The sequence below is a fragment of the Danio rerio genome, chromosome 2 (genome assembly GCF_049306965.1).
Source record: "Danio rerio strain Tuebingen ecotype United States chromosome 2, GRCz12tu, whole genome shotgun sequence".
Classification (NCBI taxonomy): domain Eukaryota; kingdom Metazoa; phylum Chordata; class Actinopteri; order Cypriniformes; family Danionidae; genus Danio; species Danio rerio.
Window position 1 is genome coordinate 5,660,001 of NC_133177.1, and position 17,451 is coordinate 5,677,451.

Here is a 17,451-nt window from a genome sequence, read left to right on the forward strand (position 1 = left end):
GTTTGTTTATTTATTGCCATATCTGCAATTCAGGGCTATTTCATGGAAAGATTAATAAAGGTAAAATATATTACACAATATTAACAACTTTATAATTCAATAAGAGATGTTTCAAAAAACGAATAGATTAAAATACTTTACATTAAAACCATTAGATATGATTTTTCAGTTTGATATACTTTTACATTTGCAATTATCAGATGCTTTTGTCCAAAGTGACATAATAAAAGTCTCAAGCGACTTACGATCAGCAATATATACAGCTGAAGTCAGAATTATTAGCCCCCTTTTGATTTTTTGTTCTTTTCTTTTTAAATATTTCCCAAATAATTTTTAACAAAGTAAGGAAATTTTAACAATATATCTGATAATATTTTTTTCTTCTGGAGAAGAAGAAAACTTTTTTTAAACACCATTTTAGACTACAGAACAACCATTTTAGTCTACAGAACATACCATTGTTTTACAATAACTTGCCTAATTACCCTCACCTGCCCAGTTCACCTTATTAACCTAGTTAAGCCTTTAAATGTCACTTTGAGCTGTATAGAATTGTCTTGAAAAATGTTAAGTAAAATATTTACTGTCATCATGTGCAAGATAAAATAAATCAGTTATTAGAAATAAGTTTTTAAAACTATTATGCTTAGAAATGTGCTGAAACAATCTTCCCTCCATTAAACAGAAATTGGGGGAAAAAAATAAACAGGGGCGCTAATAATTCAGGGGGGGCTAATAATTCTGACTTCAACTGTATAGACAATAATGAAGTGTTTTGTAAACTCACAGTGTTCATGATGGTAGACTCAGAGTTCGCCACAAGCACAAACACATCAGCGTCTAAACAGAACTTGTCGATCCAGCTGTCCAGCTCTGATGTGACGTCTATTCCTGGACTACAAAGTGAGGAGAGTCTTTCAGACTTGAAGAAAACCACACATCATGTTTCGCTGCTAATCTCACGTCAGGCGGTTTTTTGGTTTCAGCAAACAGAATCATAAATGAAACATGTGCTTAGGTTTTCCTATAAACTAAACAGGCTGTTAACCACCCAGGATGCCTCTAATGCAGCACTCACAAATCAATCAGTGTGTGTGTGTGTGTGCTTTATAATGGGCCATAAATAAAGTAGTATGTCCCAAAGCTTGCATACTCTTCTGTTACATGTTTAAAAGTTAAAAGTATGTATTTTTTCTTCACAACAGAAGTAGTAGAAGTAGGCAAAATTGTTTGGAAATGAGAAATGCACTTGTGTACCTCACTGTGGGGGCCTGCATTGGCATATACTGGAGTAAACAAGCTCATAAATCATTCACAAGTATTTTGGAAATGTAAAGCTGCTGAATGTTTTGTGTGATGCTTGGGTTTAAGTGTAAGTTTGAGGGAAGAGAAAAGAATATACATTCTCTACAGCAGTGGTTCTCAAACGTTTTTCATCAAGTACCACCTCAGAAAAAAATAGTCTCTCCAAGTACCACCAAAATGAGAAGTATTGAAATACAGTAGCGCAGTACGCCCAGTAAAGCAGCTACAACTCTACACAGTTAAAAAAACGTGGCAGATTACATCAGAAATATAGGATATATGTCATATATGACATATTATATACATCATTTTTGATAAATTTTGAAATGCGTGTAGCATGTACATGACATATTTCATTCCTCCGCGTACCACTAGAAGGAAGCCTGCGTACCACTAGTGGTACACGTACCACAGTTTGAGAACCACTGCTCTACAGTATAAAAATCATAAGTAAAGTCCTATAAAACCAACCCAAGCCCATTCTGAAAACATAGCCCCGCAGACGTTTCTGGATACCACTATTTATGTGGCCGGAGGTACGTATTGCCGTATTTCGTTTTTTTTTTTTTTTGAGCGAACGCTATTTCAATTTACAAGAACTTCTATGATAAGCTGCTTTGACACAGTCTACATTGTAAAAGCGCTATAGAAATGCATTGAATTGAAATTGTGTGCATGCATGCATGTGTGTTTGTTTGTGTGTGTGTGTCATTGTGTAACAGTTTTCCTGTTACTATTTGAATATTCTACCTGTAGTAGCTATCTCACCCATTAGAGGGCGATCTAGGTAGAAAGTCTCCAATCTGCTTAAAAGGAGGTAGAGAAGAAGCAGTAGGCAGGAAGTATGATGCCTAGCACATGGAAAGGCTTCTTCACTGCGCTGTTGTTTGTTGATGCCCTTATTTGAGGAACCTTTTTGTTCTTATACCTCAGATAGGGTTTTTGGTATACACTTTAAGTCATCAAAACAGGACCTGGACAATCCATCCTCATATCCGCAGACTTTTTCCATCCACTTTCCTACTGATTCCGTGGTCAACCATTGATGAACTGTTTGCTGAAATTGATCTTTCATGTGATCCACTTAAGGACTGATGGTATCTTTTTTGCTTGCTATAAATACTGGATTCAATGAGAAAGACACTTATCAAATGTTTATTTCTGTCGAAAAGTGATCATTAATGAGTTGACTGCTGATCATTTCATATCCCCAGTGTATAACAATAATTATTCATACCTGTTGTCATATACATTTATTCTAAATACACATGAATCTCTGAAAGTTGTTTTGTGGTCTCTCAATTTCTTTAATGTAGCTTCAAAAAAAAGAGTAGTTGTTACAATTGAAATAAGTTCAGCTTTGACAGCCCTAAAGTCGTGCGACTCGTGCGTGAAGGTGTTCATACCTGTCCATCAAGACCAGGTCATCTCTCAGCAGGACACACTTGGTTTTAGGCCAAAACACTCGAACCAGACAGCCTGAGTCCTGGTTCCTGTTCATATGCAGAGCGTGAGCCAGATGATTGACTGTCTTCAACAGGAGAGACACACAGTATTCTGAGATTTGCACTCAGGGTTTAGACAATGTTAAGACTGTTGAAAAATGTGCCAAAGCAATTGAGAAAAACTGTAAATGACTTGTAATTCATTTTTCAACTTCTTTTTTCGTACTGTTTGAGTCTTACCTCAATACCCTTCCTCTCCTCCGAGTCTTCAGTGGTCAGGTAGGCTTGTTCTCCATCTGTGCCCTCCACACTCAGAAAGCAGTTAGTGGTGTGGCCGATTCCACTGGGCAGAACCCGCTCCCTCAGCATGGCATTGATTATAGTACTCTTTCCATTACTGGTCCTAAGAAACAAGACAAATTGTAACAAATGATCTGTTTAGCAAAAATATTCAAAGCCAAAATTAGAAAAAAGGTTTTGAATTGGACATTCCCTTTTATGTAGAAAATAATGTGTGTAATTCATGAGTGCCTTTGGATCTCATTTTAACAAAGACAAATGGATGGATGGTTGGACGGATAGATAGATAGATAGATGGATGGATGGATGGATGGATGGACGGACGGACGGACGGACGGACGGACGGACGGACGGACGGACGGACGGACGGACAGACAGACAGACAGACAGACAGACAGACAGACAGACAGATAGATAGATAGATAGATAGATAGATAGATAGATAGATAGATAGATAGATAGATAGGTGGACAGACAGACAGATTGATAGACAGACTGGTAGATAGGTAGACAGAGATAGATAGATAGATAGATAGATAGATAGATAGATAGATAGATAGATAGATAGATAGATAGATAGATAGATAGATAGATAGGTGGACAGACAGACAGACAGACAGACAGACAGACAGACAGACAGACAGATAGATAGATAGATAGATAGATAGATAGATAGATAGATAGATAGATAGATAGATAGATAGATAGATAGATAGATAGATAGGTGGACAGACAGACAGACAGACAGACAGATAGATAGATAGATAGATAGATAGATAGATAGATAGATAGATAGATAGATAGATAGATAGATAGATAGATAGATAGATAGATAGATAGATAGATAGATAGATAGATAGATAGATAGATAGATAGGTGGACAGACAGACAGACAGACAGACAGACAGATAGATAGATAGATAGATAGATAGATAGATAGATAGATAGATAGATAGATAGATAGATAGATAGATAGATAGATAGATAGATAGATAGATAGATAGATAGGTGGACAGACAGACAGACAGACAGACAGACAGACAGACAGACAGACAGACAGACAGATAGATAGATAGATAGATAGATAGATAGATAGATAGATAGATAGATAGATAGATAGATAGATAGATAGATGGGTGGACAGACAGACAGACAGACAGATAGATAGATAGATAGATAGATAGATAGATAGATAGATAGATAGATAGATAGATAGATAGATAGATAGATAGATAGATAGATAGATAGGTGGACAGACAGACAGACAGACAGACAGACAGACAGACAGACAGACAGACAGACAGACAGATAGATAGATAGATAGATAGATAGATAGATAGATAGATAGATAGATAGATAGATAGATAGATAGATAGATAGATAGATGGGTGGACAGACAGACAGACAGACAGACAGACAGACAGACAGACAGATAGATAGATAGATAGATAGATAGATAGATAGATAGATAGATAGATAGATAGATAGATAGATAGATAGGTGGACAGACAGACAGACAGACAGACAGACAGACAGACAGACAGACAGACAGACAGACAGACAGACAGACAGACAGACAGATAGATAGATAGATAGATAGATAGATAGATAGATAGATAGATAGATAGATAGATAGATAGATAGATAGATAGATAGATAGATAGATAGATAGATAGATGGGTGGACAGACAGACAGACAGACAGACAGACAGACAGACAGACAGATAGATAGATAGATAGATAGATAGATAGATAGATAGATAGATAGATAGATAGATAGATAGATAGATGATAGACAGACAGACAGACAGACAGACAGACAGACAGACAGATAGATAGATAGATAGATAGATAGATAGATAGATAGATAGATAGATAGATAGATAGATAGATAGATAGATAGATAGGTGGACAGACAGACAGACAGACAGACAGACAGACAGACAGACAGATAGATAGATAGATAGATAGATAGATAGATAGATAGATAGATAGATAGATAGATAGATGGGTGGACAGACAGACAGACAGACAGACAGACAGACAGACAGACAGACAGACAGATAGATAGATAGATAGATAGATAGATAGATAGATAGATAGATGATAGACAGACAGACAGACAGACAGACAGACAGACAGATAGATAGATAGATAGATAGATAGATAGATAGATAGATAGATAGATAGATAGATGATAGACAGACAGACATACAGATAGACAGACAGACAGATAGATAGATAGACGGACAGACGGACGGACGGACGGACGGACGGACGGACGGACGGACGGACGGACGGACGGACGGACGGACGGACGGACGGACGGACGGACGGACGGACAGACAGACAGACAGACAGACAGACAGACAGACAGACAGACAGACAGACAGACAGACAGACAGATAGATAGATAGATAGATAGATAGATAGATAGATCATCTTGACATTAAGGTAGTCAACAAACGAATAGCATTTTTGATGTGTTAGTTGGTTTTCTTCTTAACTCAATGTGCCCGCTGGGTGTAGACAGACAGAAAGAGAGACATACCAGCAAATGTAGGTCAGTCTTCAGTGTAGTTTTACCTGCCAAAAAAAGCCACCTTCATATGTCTGCGGTCCAGCACGTCTTTGATGACGGTGAGTTTCCTGAAGCAGGTCTGGATCTGCAGACACTGATCCTCCTCAGCAACATTATCCAGGTCTTCACTCCTCCACGTGTCTGTAAAAACACACATAACCTACGGTACAGCATATAAAACATCATCACAGGCTAAAGAGCAAAAGCACACACACGCTTAAGGATGTAAAGATACAACACCACACACGATGTGATCTCCATGCGAGATTGGAGAGACGTGTCAGCCAGGACAGCCACACAACATCCAGAGACCTGAGGTACACAGGGTGTTCCTCAACCATCGCCGCTGCTTTGCCACTACAGAGCTTGCAAACTACCTTACTGACCTCAGCTAAGGTGATAAGTTAATCCATCCCTGCATCCCCGGTCTTTGCTTCTTTAATGGAAGACATATCAGGGTGGTTGAGGAGATCCTCAAAATATTCTTCCACCGACCGGGATCATCCCCAGTCAAGGTTAACAGCTCCTCACTTCTGCTGTTAACGGTGTCAATGTGGAACTGCTTCCCCCTCCTGTGTGCTGGAAAATTCCGTGCCAGAATCTCTTTGAGGCAGACCAGTAGTCTTCCTCCATGGTTTTCCCGAATTCTTCCCAAGCCTGAGTTTTTGATTCTGCAACCACCCAAACTGCAGCACACTTGGCCTGTCAGTACCCATCAGCTGCCTCGGGAGTCCTAAAAGCCAACCTAGCCTGGTAGCACTCCTTCCTCTGCTTGATGGAATTCATTACTTCCTGTGTCCACCACCGGGTTACTGGATTGCCGCCACGACAGGCACCACAGGCCTTACAGCCATGGTGGGTGTGATTTTACCAAGTACAATGCGATCCTGGTTTGAGATCTATGTTGATCCTGCACCATAATTTTTGTTGGAAGCTGTAACTTGTAGGCTTCTGTCGGTCAGTGTTGACCATGGATGATGTATCCTAATTCTTGAGGCAGGGAGACAACATTGTTGGTGAAGAGGTAAATACAGGAGAGGCATTCTTTGCCGCAGAAGTCACAGCGATATACAAACTCACTTGTCCTTTGATTCACACATCAAGTTCTTTTCACCTGACTTGAGCTGTTTGGTCAGGATGCACCTCCACTTTGGGCAGTCTGCTGTGAGGTCTTCCCAGAACTGTGTGTTTATGTTGAGGGCTTTCATGTCTCTCTTCACAGCGCCCTGTGATTCTCTTCCCGGTTGAGAGTTCTCCATAGAGGATTTCCTTTGGGATACTCTCATTCTCCATGCAGCGTACATGGCCAAGCCAGCACAGGCGACGTTGTCGGATTATAGTGTACATCCTAGGTAGGCTGGCTTGAGTCAGAACTTCGACATTGGAGACTTTGTTCTGCCAGGTCATCCATACCTAATCCCTACCCCTGAAACCAACCCTAATGTAAATTATTCCCCAAGCCAGAGAGTAATAATAATTTGACAATAATCACGTAGAACTGCATAACCCTAACTGTAAGCTTAAACTGTTAACTTATCTCTTACTGATATGACTAGACTGACTGACTAGAATGTTGTTCCAGGATCACATTAGTTGTTGATCCAGGATCATGTCCTTCTTGGTGAAATCACACTAATCTTACAGCCACAGCTCCTCACGGTTGTGTCAACATTGAAGTCCACTTGGTCTCAATGTCTTGAGCCTCCCTCAGGATCTAGTCAAAGTTCTTCTGGAGGTGAGAGTTGAAAACCCCTCTGACATGGTTCAGTCAGACGTTTCCAGAGGACCCTCACAATATGTTTGGACCTGCCAGGTCTCTCCGGACTCTGCCAGTGGATCCAACTAATCATCAGGTGATGATTGGTTAGCAGCTCTGCCCCTCTCTTTACCCGAGTTTCCAAGACATACAGTCAAAGACAAAAATACCACAAAGTCAATCATCAAACTCTAGTCTAGGGTGTCCTTGTGTCATGTGCACTGATTGACACCCTAATGCTCAAAACATGCTGTTTGTTATGGATAAACTGTGACTAGCACAGATGTCCAACAACAGATACCACTTGGATTCAGATCAGAGAGGACGTTCCTCCGAATCACATGGGCGTTAAAGTGCCCCAGTAGAACAAAGGAGTCCCCAGTCGGAGCACCTTCCTGCACCCATCCCAAGGACTCCAAAAAGGTTGGGTACTCTGCACTGGTCTTTGGCTCATAGGCATAAACTACAGTGAGAGACCTATTCCCGAGCCAAAACTAAAGCTAATTAAACAAAATTTAAACACTGCCTGTGTCTGTAAGTCAAGCACCTAATTCAAGTATTAAATGTATGAATGAGTGTGTGTGTGTATGTACCTTGTATTTCTTATGTTTTGGGGACCAAATGTTCCCAGAAGTATAGCAAAACTAGTCAATTCTGACCTCATAAGGACATTGTTTTGGTACCCATGAGGAAAACAACTTATTATTTACACAAAATGAACTCTTTTGAAAATGTAAAAATGCTAATTGTTTACAAAGAGTGTTGGGTTTAGGGGTAGGGTTTGGATAGGGGGAAAGAATATAGTCTGAAAGAAGTCCCCATAAAGATTATAGCTGTACAAGTGTGTGTACGATCCAGTGGGTTTTGCAGTTGGGAATCTGGGGGTTTTCTGACATTCTCCTCTGCAGATCTTAACATGCTCTGTCAGGTTGGACAGGGACTCTCGGTGGACAGACGTTTTCAGTTTCTCCAAAGATGAGCAACCCTGCATTGCCTTGGCTTTGAGTTCAGGATCATCATTCTGGTGAACTTTTGGCTCACTCTGAAGTAATGCTCTCTCTGGATGAGGTCTTTTTATTAAAGGGATAATTCACACAAGTTCTGTCATCTTTCACTCATCCTGTGGTTCTACTAAGGTATTATGACTTTCTGTCAGGTTGGAACATAATAGCAGGAATTTTGATAAATATCTCCAACATTCAATATCTCCAAGAGGAACCAACATTCCTCAAATTATTTTCTTTTTCATTTTGGGCAAAATACCGAGAGGCTTCTACACAGCTACTTTCTCTTGCCTTAAAAACTGTAAATAAATTCAACGGTTCAGTATAAATCAATTCAAGTAACCAGAGTAATTGTACATATATATAGCCAATCCTTTGGCTACCCTTGTCAATGCCAAATGTCGATACAATGGTGCCAGTAGTGAAAATCTTGGACTGTGGACAATGTGAAACACGTATTATTCTCTGATGAGTCCACCTTTACTGTCTTTTCTACATCCGGGAGAGTTACGGTGTGGAAAAGCCCCAAATAAGCGTACCACTCAGACTGTTGCACGCCTAAAGTGAAGCATGGGGGTGGATCAGCGATGGTTTGGGCTGCAATATCATGGCATTCCCTAGGCCCAACACTTGTGGACACATCACTGCCAAGGACTACCGAACCTTTCTGAAAGACCATGTGCACACAATTGTGCAAACATTGTAACCTGAAAGTAGTGCCATGTATCAGGATGATGATGCACTAATAGACACAGTAAGACTGGTGTCAGAGTGGTTTGATGAACATGAAAGTGAAGTTGAACATCTCCCATGGCCTGCACAGTGCCCAGACCTAAATATTATTGAGCCACTTTTGGGGTGTTTTGGAGCGAGTCAGGAAACATTACCTGGCCACTATTCTGCAAGAAGAATGGCTCAAAAGCTCTCTGGCCTCTGTGCAGGACTTTTATCTGTCATTCCTACGACAAACTGATGCTGTATTGGCTGCAAAATGAAGCTCTACACCATAATAATGAATTATTGTTGTCTAAAACCAGGCTGTTCCATTGTATGTTTTTTTTTTATTTTATTTTAAAAGGTTACATTTATTAAAACAATTGGACATGCTTAAAAATTAACTGAGCAAGAAATGAATAGCAATATGTGGTATGTATGAACTATGGTGTAATTTTTTTGAAATATTTCACATTTTTATACATTTATGGCCTGTTTCCACTGAGTGGTACAGTACGGTTTGATATGCTTTTATGGCTGTTTCCACTTGCAAAGGTACCAAAAAGTGAACCGTACCTTACCACTTTTTGGGTCACCTTTCAGAAGGGTACCTAGCACCAGTGGCGTAGCGCAAAATGCGGAGGCCCCCCTGCAGGGATCATTGACGAGGCCCCCTAAAGAAGGGGGGGGGGGGTGAGAGACAACACGGGGAAGCGATCACAAATTGAGGAGCGGGGAAGGGAGGCGGGGTGGAGCGACAACGCGGGGAAGCCTTCACAAAGTGTGGTTTATTCATAAACTAATTTCGAGAGGATCACGAGCTTATAATCAACATGGCTGGCTCCTTGTTAGCTCCGTAATCAGCCCTATTAGATGATTACGGAAGCATTATAAATAACCTGAGTTTTCCACTCCAGTTATCTTCGTCTTGAAGCTCCCCCCCTTTCCACCCCTACATCCTCCCACTTTTTCTGATCGGGCGACACGGTGGCCCAGTGGCTAGCACTGTTGCCTCACAGCAAGGACACCGCTAGTCCAACCCATCGGGCTGGTTGGTGTTTCTGTGTGGAGTTTGCATGTTCTCCCCGTGTTCACTTGGGTTTTCCCCGGGTTCCCCGGTTTCCTCCCACCGTCCAAAAACATAAACCATAGCCAATCGACTAAAACAAATTATCACCCAATACAACCTGAGTTTACACTTCTCACGGTGACAAGCAGGGGAGTTCTCGAGACCTACCTGACCTCGAATTCCCCTCTCGCCCTTCTAACGGGAGGGAGCCCCGGGCTCGAGGATATTACGAACTCAGGGCTCTCTCCCGGGACAGCATGCCAAATACGCTTTATTGATTATCAGCTAAGTGTGAACTCTTGAACTGAGGAGTGATCACAAACCGAAAGCGGCGAGAGCGTCAAAGTAGCCAGAAGTCATTCATTTTCAATGAGAACCGTCGGTGAGAAACAGCGGGGCACGTCTTCTCCGGTGTGAGCGTCGAGGTGAGCTGAAATCAAGTTAACTTTATAGTATGAGCTATGTAGCGGTTCGGCGGCAAGCAATCATAATGAAGTAGTCCACCGCTTGAGAGGTGTTCAGAGAACACAGACCTGTGAACTTTGGTTCTGACCACAGTTGTTCCCAAGAGTTTGATTATTGCGGTTGCCGGATTTTCAATCATTGAAAATCGCGACAACGCGGGGCCCCCTAATCACGCAGGGCAAGTCAGAGCACTCACTCTGGTCCCCTGGGCTCTGCATTGGTTGGGAAAATTCCAAATTGAACCAAAACAAACGATTAAAATTGGCTTAAGATTGGCAATGAAATGCAAGCCTGATAAAGATGACCCGTACCGTACCGTACCACTCAGTAGAAACGGGTCATTAATGTTTTACTTATTACATTTTTTTTAATTAAACTAAAAGGCCATGTTTGACTTAAATTTATAGAATAAAAGATGTTACTTTCTATTGTCTATTAATTAAGATAGGGATGTTAAGTAGAATTGAGTCAAGTAATTAAATTATTTATTGAATAATTAAATTACTTTTCAAAACAATTTATTAAAATCTATTAGACTTTTGAAGTAAATTACCCGACACTGCTGTGAAGAACTTCTGTTCTTTTCTTGTGTTACATTTATAAAGTTTTTACAAATGTGTGTTTTTAATGTATCATTATTAACAATAAACTCATTATTACTCATTAAAGTTGCATTAGAAAGGAAAATAATAAAAAGGACTATTATCACATAAAATAAGACATATTTAAAATTCGCATGACACACCAAGATTCTGATTAAATATAATTAAATAAATAATAAATAATTCTGATTAAATATTTACCAAAATACATCCATCGATTGCACTCATCTCCTTTTTATTAGTCAACGAAAATGTGAGTATATTTTATTACAGTTGTCATCATGATCACTTAATTTTTATTTAGTTTTTTGTCTAGTTTTCGTTGTTAGAATTTAGTTCATCGTGAAAATTTTTCGTCAACAAAATTCACTCTGGCATGAACCGGATGTTTCATGATTTATTTCAGTATGATGATGTATTTCCAACTCAAACTGAATATTTAGTAGAGAGCAGGGGTTTTATTTTGGTGCTTCTCCTGTCTTTTTTCACTTGCAGCAAACTAACGGTTGGAGGGAGCTAATTTTAGATTTTAATTAAAGATTACCAAAACAAACAGCGGATTAACTTTGCAGGTATTACCCAATATTCAATCTAATTCAAGTCAAGTTTATTTGTATAACGCTTTTCATGATAATTATATGCGTAAGCAAAATAAACATTGTAGATTTTGATTCCATATGGACTTTAAAAGTCTGCATACACCTCTGCTGATAATGTATTTATCTAACCAACTAAAGAGCAGTATATGTATCAACAATAAACAAATCACATGTAAACAGTCTACCTTACCTTCCACAAAATCGGATCCCTCTTTAACAAACTCCAGCAGCTGGTGAAACAAAGCACTGATTGTCTTCTTCGCCACAACAAAGTGCTGTAATGGTGAAACACCATCCTGCTCCATGTTTTAACGCAGAGCACACAGTTCAGATGACCAAAAACCAAGTTGTCAGGTAGCCCATCTGCTCACTTTGTATTCTCCAAACAAAAATACAGCTGTAGAAACTCAAGTGGCGCCGCTTTGTATCAAAGATCATCTTCATTACAGGTTCATGAAGGCTTTTCTGGAATTTCTGTAACCATTAGAGAAGTATGTCAGTGTACGGGAATATTTAGATTGTCTGATGAGATTTGGCAACACTGCCAGTCTTTAACCGAGCAGCTCTATAGTGGCCTCAAATCCTCTTATCCAGGACTTAAGCAGGCAACTTCCAATCATCGTTCTCTGCTATTTACAGTTTGATATAGTGTTGTCTGGTTGTGTGACGTAATTTGGCATATTTGTGGCAGAAATGTGATCTAAAAAGGTGACATTTATTAAAACGAAAATAATGCTTCATAAAATGAAGCTAAAAGGCTTAACGTTTGACTTAACTTTAAAGAGTTAAAAGATTTTACTTTCTATTGCCTATTACAGGGGTGTCAAACTCAATTCCTGGAGGGCCGAAGCCCTGCACAGTTTAGTTCCAACCCTGCTCCAACACACTTACCTGTAGGTTTCAAACAAGCCTGAAGGACTCAATTAGTTTGATCAGGTGTGTTTAATTAGGGTTGGAACTAAACTGTGCAGAGCTGCGGCCCTTTTGGAACTGAGTTTGACACCTGTGGCCTATTAATTAAAACTGATAGGGATGTTAAATAGTGTTGAGTCAAATAATTAAATTGCACAATGAATAATTAAATTACTTCCCAAAAACATTATTAAAGAAGCAATTCAATTCAATTTTAATGTGTAATTCATTACTTTTTTGAAGTAACTTACCAACACTGTAAGTTATTTGTGACCTCGGACCACAAAACCAGTCAAAAGTGTCATCTGAAGCATTCTGGAGGACTAATGGTGCAAACATTGTATCCTGAAGGTGGTGCCGTGCATCAGGATGATATTGCACCATTACACAAAGCAAGACTGGTGACAGAGTGGTTTGATGAACATGAAAGTGAAGATGAACATGTTTCATGGTCTGCACAGTGTCCAGACCTAAATATTATTGAGATTTTGAAATTGTTTTTGCAGAGTAACTTATTTGTGACCTGAGACCACAAAACCAGGTCAAGCTGAATAAATACACTTTCCATTGGTGTATGGTTTGTGAGGATAGGATAATATTTGGTCGAGATACCATTATTTAAAAAACAGGAATTCTTTGGTTCTTTGAGAAAATAACCTCTATATATTATACATTTAATGTACAACATATCTTGATAGAACATTATCTACTTAATATTCTAAATATTTTGGGCATAAAAAATCTATAATTTTGTCCCATTAAAATGTTTTAAAAATGTGCAGCAGTAATTTAATCATTTAAAAATGGTCTAGAGCAAGGGTTCTCAAACTTTTCAGCTCGCGACTCCCAGAATAACAATGCCAGTGGCTCGCGACCCCCAATATCCTCTGAGGTGGTTATAAATATAAAAACTTTGCATGCAATGGTGCACACACACCAATAGACCAAAGTCTATTCGTAGATTTTTTTTTTATGTATGTTAGTGCTGTAAATGGCCCAGAAAGCATAAGCACAAGCTATGTTGTGTCTTTAATATAATGTAATTACCCCAGCGATCACAATTGAATAGAACTAGTAACTATTAGCTGCTATAGTAACTTTAAAAAGTAGTATATAGTAACTATAAATTACTATTTTTTTCTAGGTTTTTCTAGGTTACTCAAAATGATCCAAGTTACAAATGTTTTCTTTCACTAACCCCATGTGAGGTTAATCTGGCAACCCTTTCTCATTTTAATTGTCCAATCATTTTAAAAGAATTTGGCAAAGGGATGGTGCCAATGTTCCATTGTTTGAGTTTAGTAAACAATGACAATTAATTAGGCCTCACAGCCATTTAGCTTTGTGCACAGTAGTGGCCTACTTTTAAAGACCACACAGATGCCTTTCTCTCAGCCAGGAAATAGCAAGAGCAGACAACTGATAAATAGAGAGGCGGGCTGGTTTCTTGCATCAAAGTGTGCAACTTTCCTCCTAACTGTCATCATCTTTTTTAACCAGTACAATCCTGCATATCTGACATGCACATTTCTGCCCCACCCAAATGACTTTCCCTGGCAGCCAAGTTAAGTCTGAATGACTCTCAGAAATAAAGGTGTGAGAGCTGTCACTGGGGCAGTATTCAAAAGTGCACATTTATACATAAAGGGTCTATATTGGTACCTCAAGGGTAGTTGTTAGTTCCTAAAAACACCAAGAGGCAGACTAATATATTTTTGAAGTACTAGTATGTGGTGTTGTGGAACGTTTGAAAGTAATGTATTTCAATATTAAGTTACTTTCCAAAAAAGTAATGTATTACGCTTTTTTGCAGTTACTTTTTCTTACCCTGACTGAGACTTGATCTCTTGCAGTTTTAATTATTTTTTAATAGAGGAGCTCTTCAATTAACTCTGCACTGCTTATTTAATTTCTAATGCATTCATTTTAATTCAGCAATTTCTATTTTTAAAAGCTTATTAATTAAACTAAAAAGTAATTCACATTTTATTTTTTAAAAAGTAACTTAAATATTACATGCTTTTTTAAAAGTAATGCGTTACTATACTTGTTACTTAGAAAAGTGCAACCCAGGCTCATTCTGATTATTTTCATAGATTAGTCCCTTTATTAATCCGGGGTCGCCACAGCGGAATGAAACGCCAACTTATCCAGCAAGTTTTTACGCAGCGGATGCCCTTCCAGCTGCAACCCATCCCTGGGAAACATCCACACACACATTCACACACACACTCATACACTACGGACAATTTAGCCTACCCAATTCACCTGTACCGCATGTCTTTGGATTGTGGGGGAAACCGGAGCACCCGGAGGAAACCCACACGAACGCAGGGAGAACATACAAACTCCACACAGAAATGCCAACTGAGCCAGCGACCCAGCGACCTTCTTGCTGTGAGGCAACAGCACTACTGCGCCACTGCCTCGCCCTCATTCTGAATACATACCCCTAAATACATTTCTGGAAAGAGCCAAATCATCCTAGGAGCGAATCCACCAGAGGCCACTGTGTATAAAGTTCTCTCGCGAGTGCCATTCGCCTGCTCTTCTCGTGTAAATCCACCAGAGACCATTGTCAACAGATTGACCGACCGATCCCCCCACCCATCCCCTTTTCTAAACCTAACCAATAGTGTTTTAAAAGCACCAATTGATAGGTCCACACAGAATCTGCGCGCGCAGAATTCTGCAGATTTTCCGCAGAATTACGCACATTTCTGCAGACTTTTAGCCCATCATCAATTCTGTTTATTTACTTGAGTAAATGTGTAAATGTGTAATTTATTCAGTTTTTATTCATTAATTTATTGCTTTTTTATTTAATGTATTCAGGTTTTAGTTATGATATTCCGCTGGATACTCCCGCATAATTCCGCAGAAATCCGCAGATTTTTATCAAAATTCTTCGTAGAAATAGCAAAAAACGTCCGCAGATTCCGTCTGGCCCTGCCGATTGACCAGCGCTCACCGTCTTCCCTAAACCCAACCGCAGTGTTTTTAAACCGATCCAGAACAAAAAGCCCTCGCCTGATTCTTGCCACAGATTTTACCACATTCTCACCCTGTTATTTACTTGTTTTTTTTATTGTTTGGCTTTTGTTTTTTGTCTTACAAGCTTTCTGGAACCGTACTTCATCAGACTCAAACCCCATCGTCCCGGTCAACTGTTTCGTATCCTCCGAGGTATATGCGGCAAGCTACTAGACAAACTGGTAACTGTGGAAAAAGCCGTCCATAGCATTGGTTTTAAAAACTAAATGCAGCCATACGTTCCTCTGGCTACATAATTCATGCTCTCCAGGAATGTATATGCAACAGCAGACGCTAGAGGCCATGGTCTTTAGCCTCCTTGTTAGAGCAACCGACTCCCATGCGGAAGGTCGCCAGTTTGATCCCAGCTCGGAGCGAGTTGGGTGGTGTAGGACTGGTGGGGTTACATTGGTGCCATGACCCGGATGGGAGTGAGGTTTAGGGGGGTGAGTGTAACGGAGGCCAGCTAGTGTGTGCTGTGCAGGTAAACCTCACTCCTTTGACCTCTAATGGTGCTCTAGCGACAAACGCCAGAGGCCATGGTCTTTAGCCTCCCTGGTAGAGCAACTGACTCCCATGCGGAAGGTCGCTAGTTCGATCCCAGCTCGAAGTGAGTTGGGTGGTGTAGAACCGGTGGGGTTACATATATAGGGCTACATTTTCAGAATGAGGCTATGTTGCAACCTTAATATTATTACGTAACTCATGTTACCTGTAATGCTAGTATGCACCTTTAAGCTACCAATGTGGACCATTTAGGTATATTTCTTTGTTTATTTATGCTTTTGAATTAAACCTCCAAAATATTTTGATTTTAAAAAAGTTTGAAGAAGTGTATAATTTTATTTACATTTATAGTAATCGTTTAAAGCGTTATATATAGTCTAAGTTGGAGTCAACAGTAAGGGACCGCTGATGATCTGTGCTACTGGTATAGCTCAATCTGTCATTCATTCATTTTCATAATATGCTGGATAAGTTGGCGGTTCATTCCGCTGTGGCGACCTCAGATTAATAAAGGGACTAAAAAAGAAAATGAATGAACATGATATTTCACGGCGCAGTAGTTAGTGCTGTCGCCTCACAGCAAGAAGGTCGCTGGGTCGCTGGTTCGAACCTCGGCTCAGTTGGCGTTTCTGTTTGGAGTTTGCATGTTCTCCCTGCCTTTGCGTTGGTTTCCTCCGGGTGCTCCGGTTTCCCCCACAGTCCAAAGACATGCGGTACAGGTAAATTGGGTTGGCTAAATTGTCCGGAGTATGTGTGTGGATGTTTCCCAGAGATGGGTTGCGGCTGGAAGGGCATCCGCTGCGTAAAAAACTTGCTGGATAAGTTGGCGGTTCATTCTGCTGTGGCGACCCCAGATTAAAAAAGGGACTAAGCCGACAAGAAAATGAATGAATTAATGACATTTCACACAAACTGGGCACTAGGACCATGCAGCTGAGGATGACAGAGCGGAGTAAAGTCAGGCAGATACAGACGAACAAGCATACGACAAACAAAAGGGAGCTTGCTGTAGGAGAGAGACAGAGAGATCAGATAAATGGAGAGGTCTAATAAGTGGCCAGGAGGCTGAAGAGAGACAAAGTGACAGGTCAAGATCCAGCGACAGATATCAGAAGGAGTGAACAAACCGGAGGAGGAGGAGGAGGAGGAGGAGTCTGGT

At 40.0% G+C, this 17,451-nt stretch overlaps 1 protein-coding gene and 1 long non-coding RNA gene across 28 annotated transcripts in view; one reads left to right on the forward strand and one right to left on the reverse strand.

Annotated features, from left to right (window-relative positions):
* The window catches only part of mfn1a (mitofusin 1a), a 35,860-nt gene extending 23,124 nt beyond the window's left edge, over window positions 1-12,736 (reverse strand). For 9 of the 26 annotated variants that reach the window (XR_012390360.1, XR_012390358.1, XR_012390359.1 and 6 more), the window contains exons 1-5: window positions 12,031-12,736; window positions 5,637-5,772; window positions 2,991-3,153; window positions 2,712-2,836; window positions 788-896 (exon numbers count right to left, since the gene is read on the reverse strand). Coding sequence is in view for 10 of the 26 variants with exons in the window: in XM_073922669.1 (XP_073778770.1) it covers window positions 788-896; window positions 2,712-2,836; window positions 2,991-3,153; window positions 5,637-5,772; window positions 12,031-12,145 (648 nt within the window). In the remaining 16 variants the exon portion in view is untranslated. The remainder of the gene's footprint in view (window positions 1-787; window positions 897-2,711; window positions 2,837-2,990; window positions 3,154-5,636; window positions 5,773-12,030) is intronic. The other 17 variants (XR_012390363.1, XR_012390361.1, XM_073922679.1 and 14 more) reach the window with 8 other exon arrangements.
* Window positions 2,159-9,219, forward strand: LOC141377737 (uncharacterized). Of its 2 annotated transcripts, none has more exons than XR_012390378.1 (4): window positions 2,159-3,556; window positions 3,919-4,298; window positions 4,503-4,730; window positions 5,468-9,219. It is a non-coding gene; the product is annotated as an uncharacterized lncRNA (long non-coding RNA). The 2 variants fall into 2 exon arrangements; XR_012390379.1 differs by having other exon boundaries at window positions 2,159-3,646; window positions 3,811-4,186; window positions 4,367-4,730; window positions 5,456-8,507.
* Window positions 12,737-17,451: the final 4,715 nt, after the last annotated feature.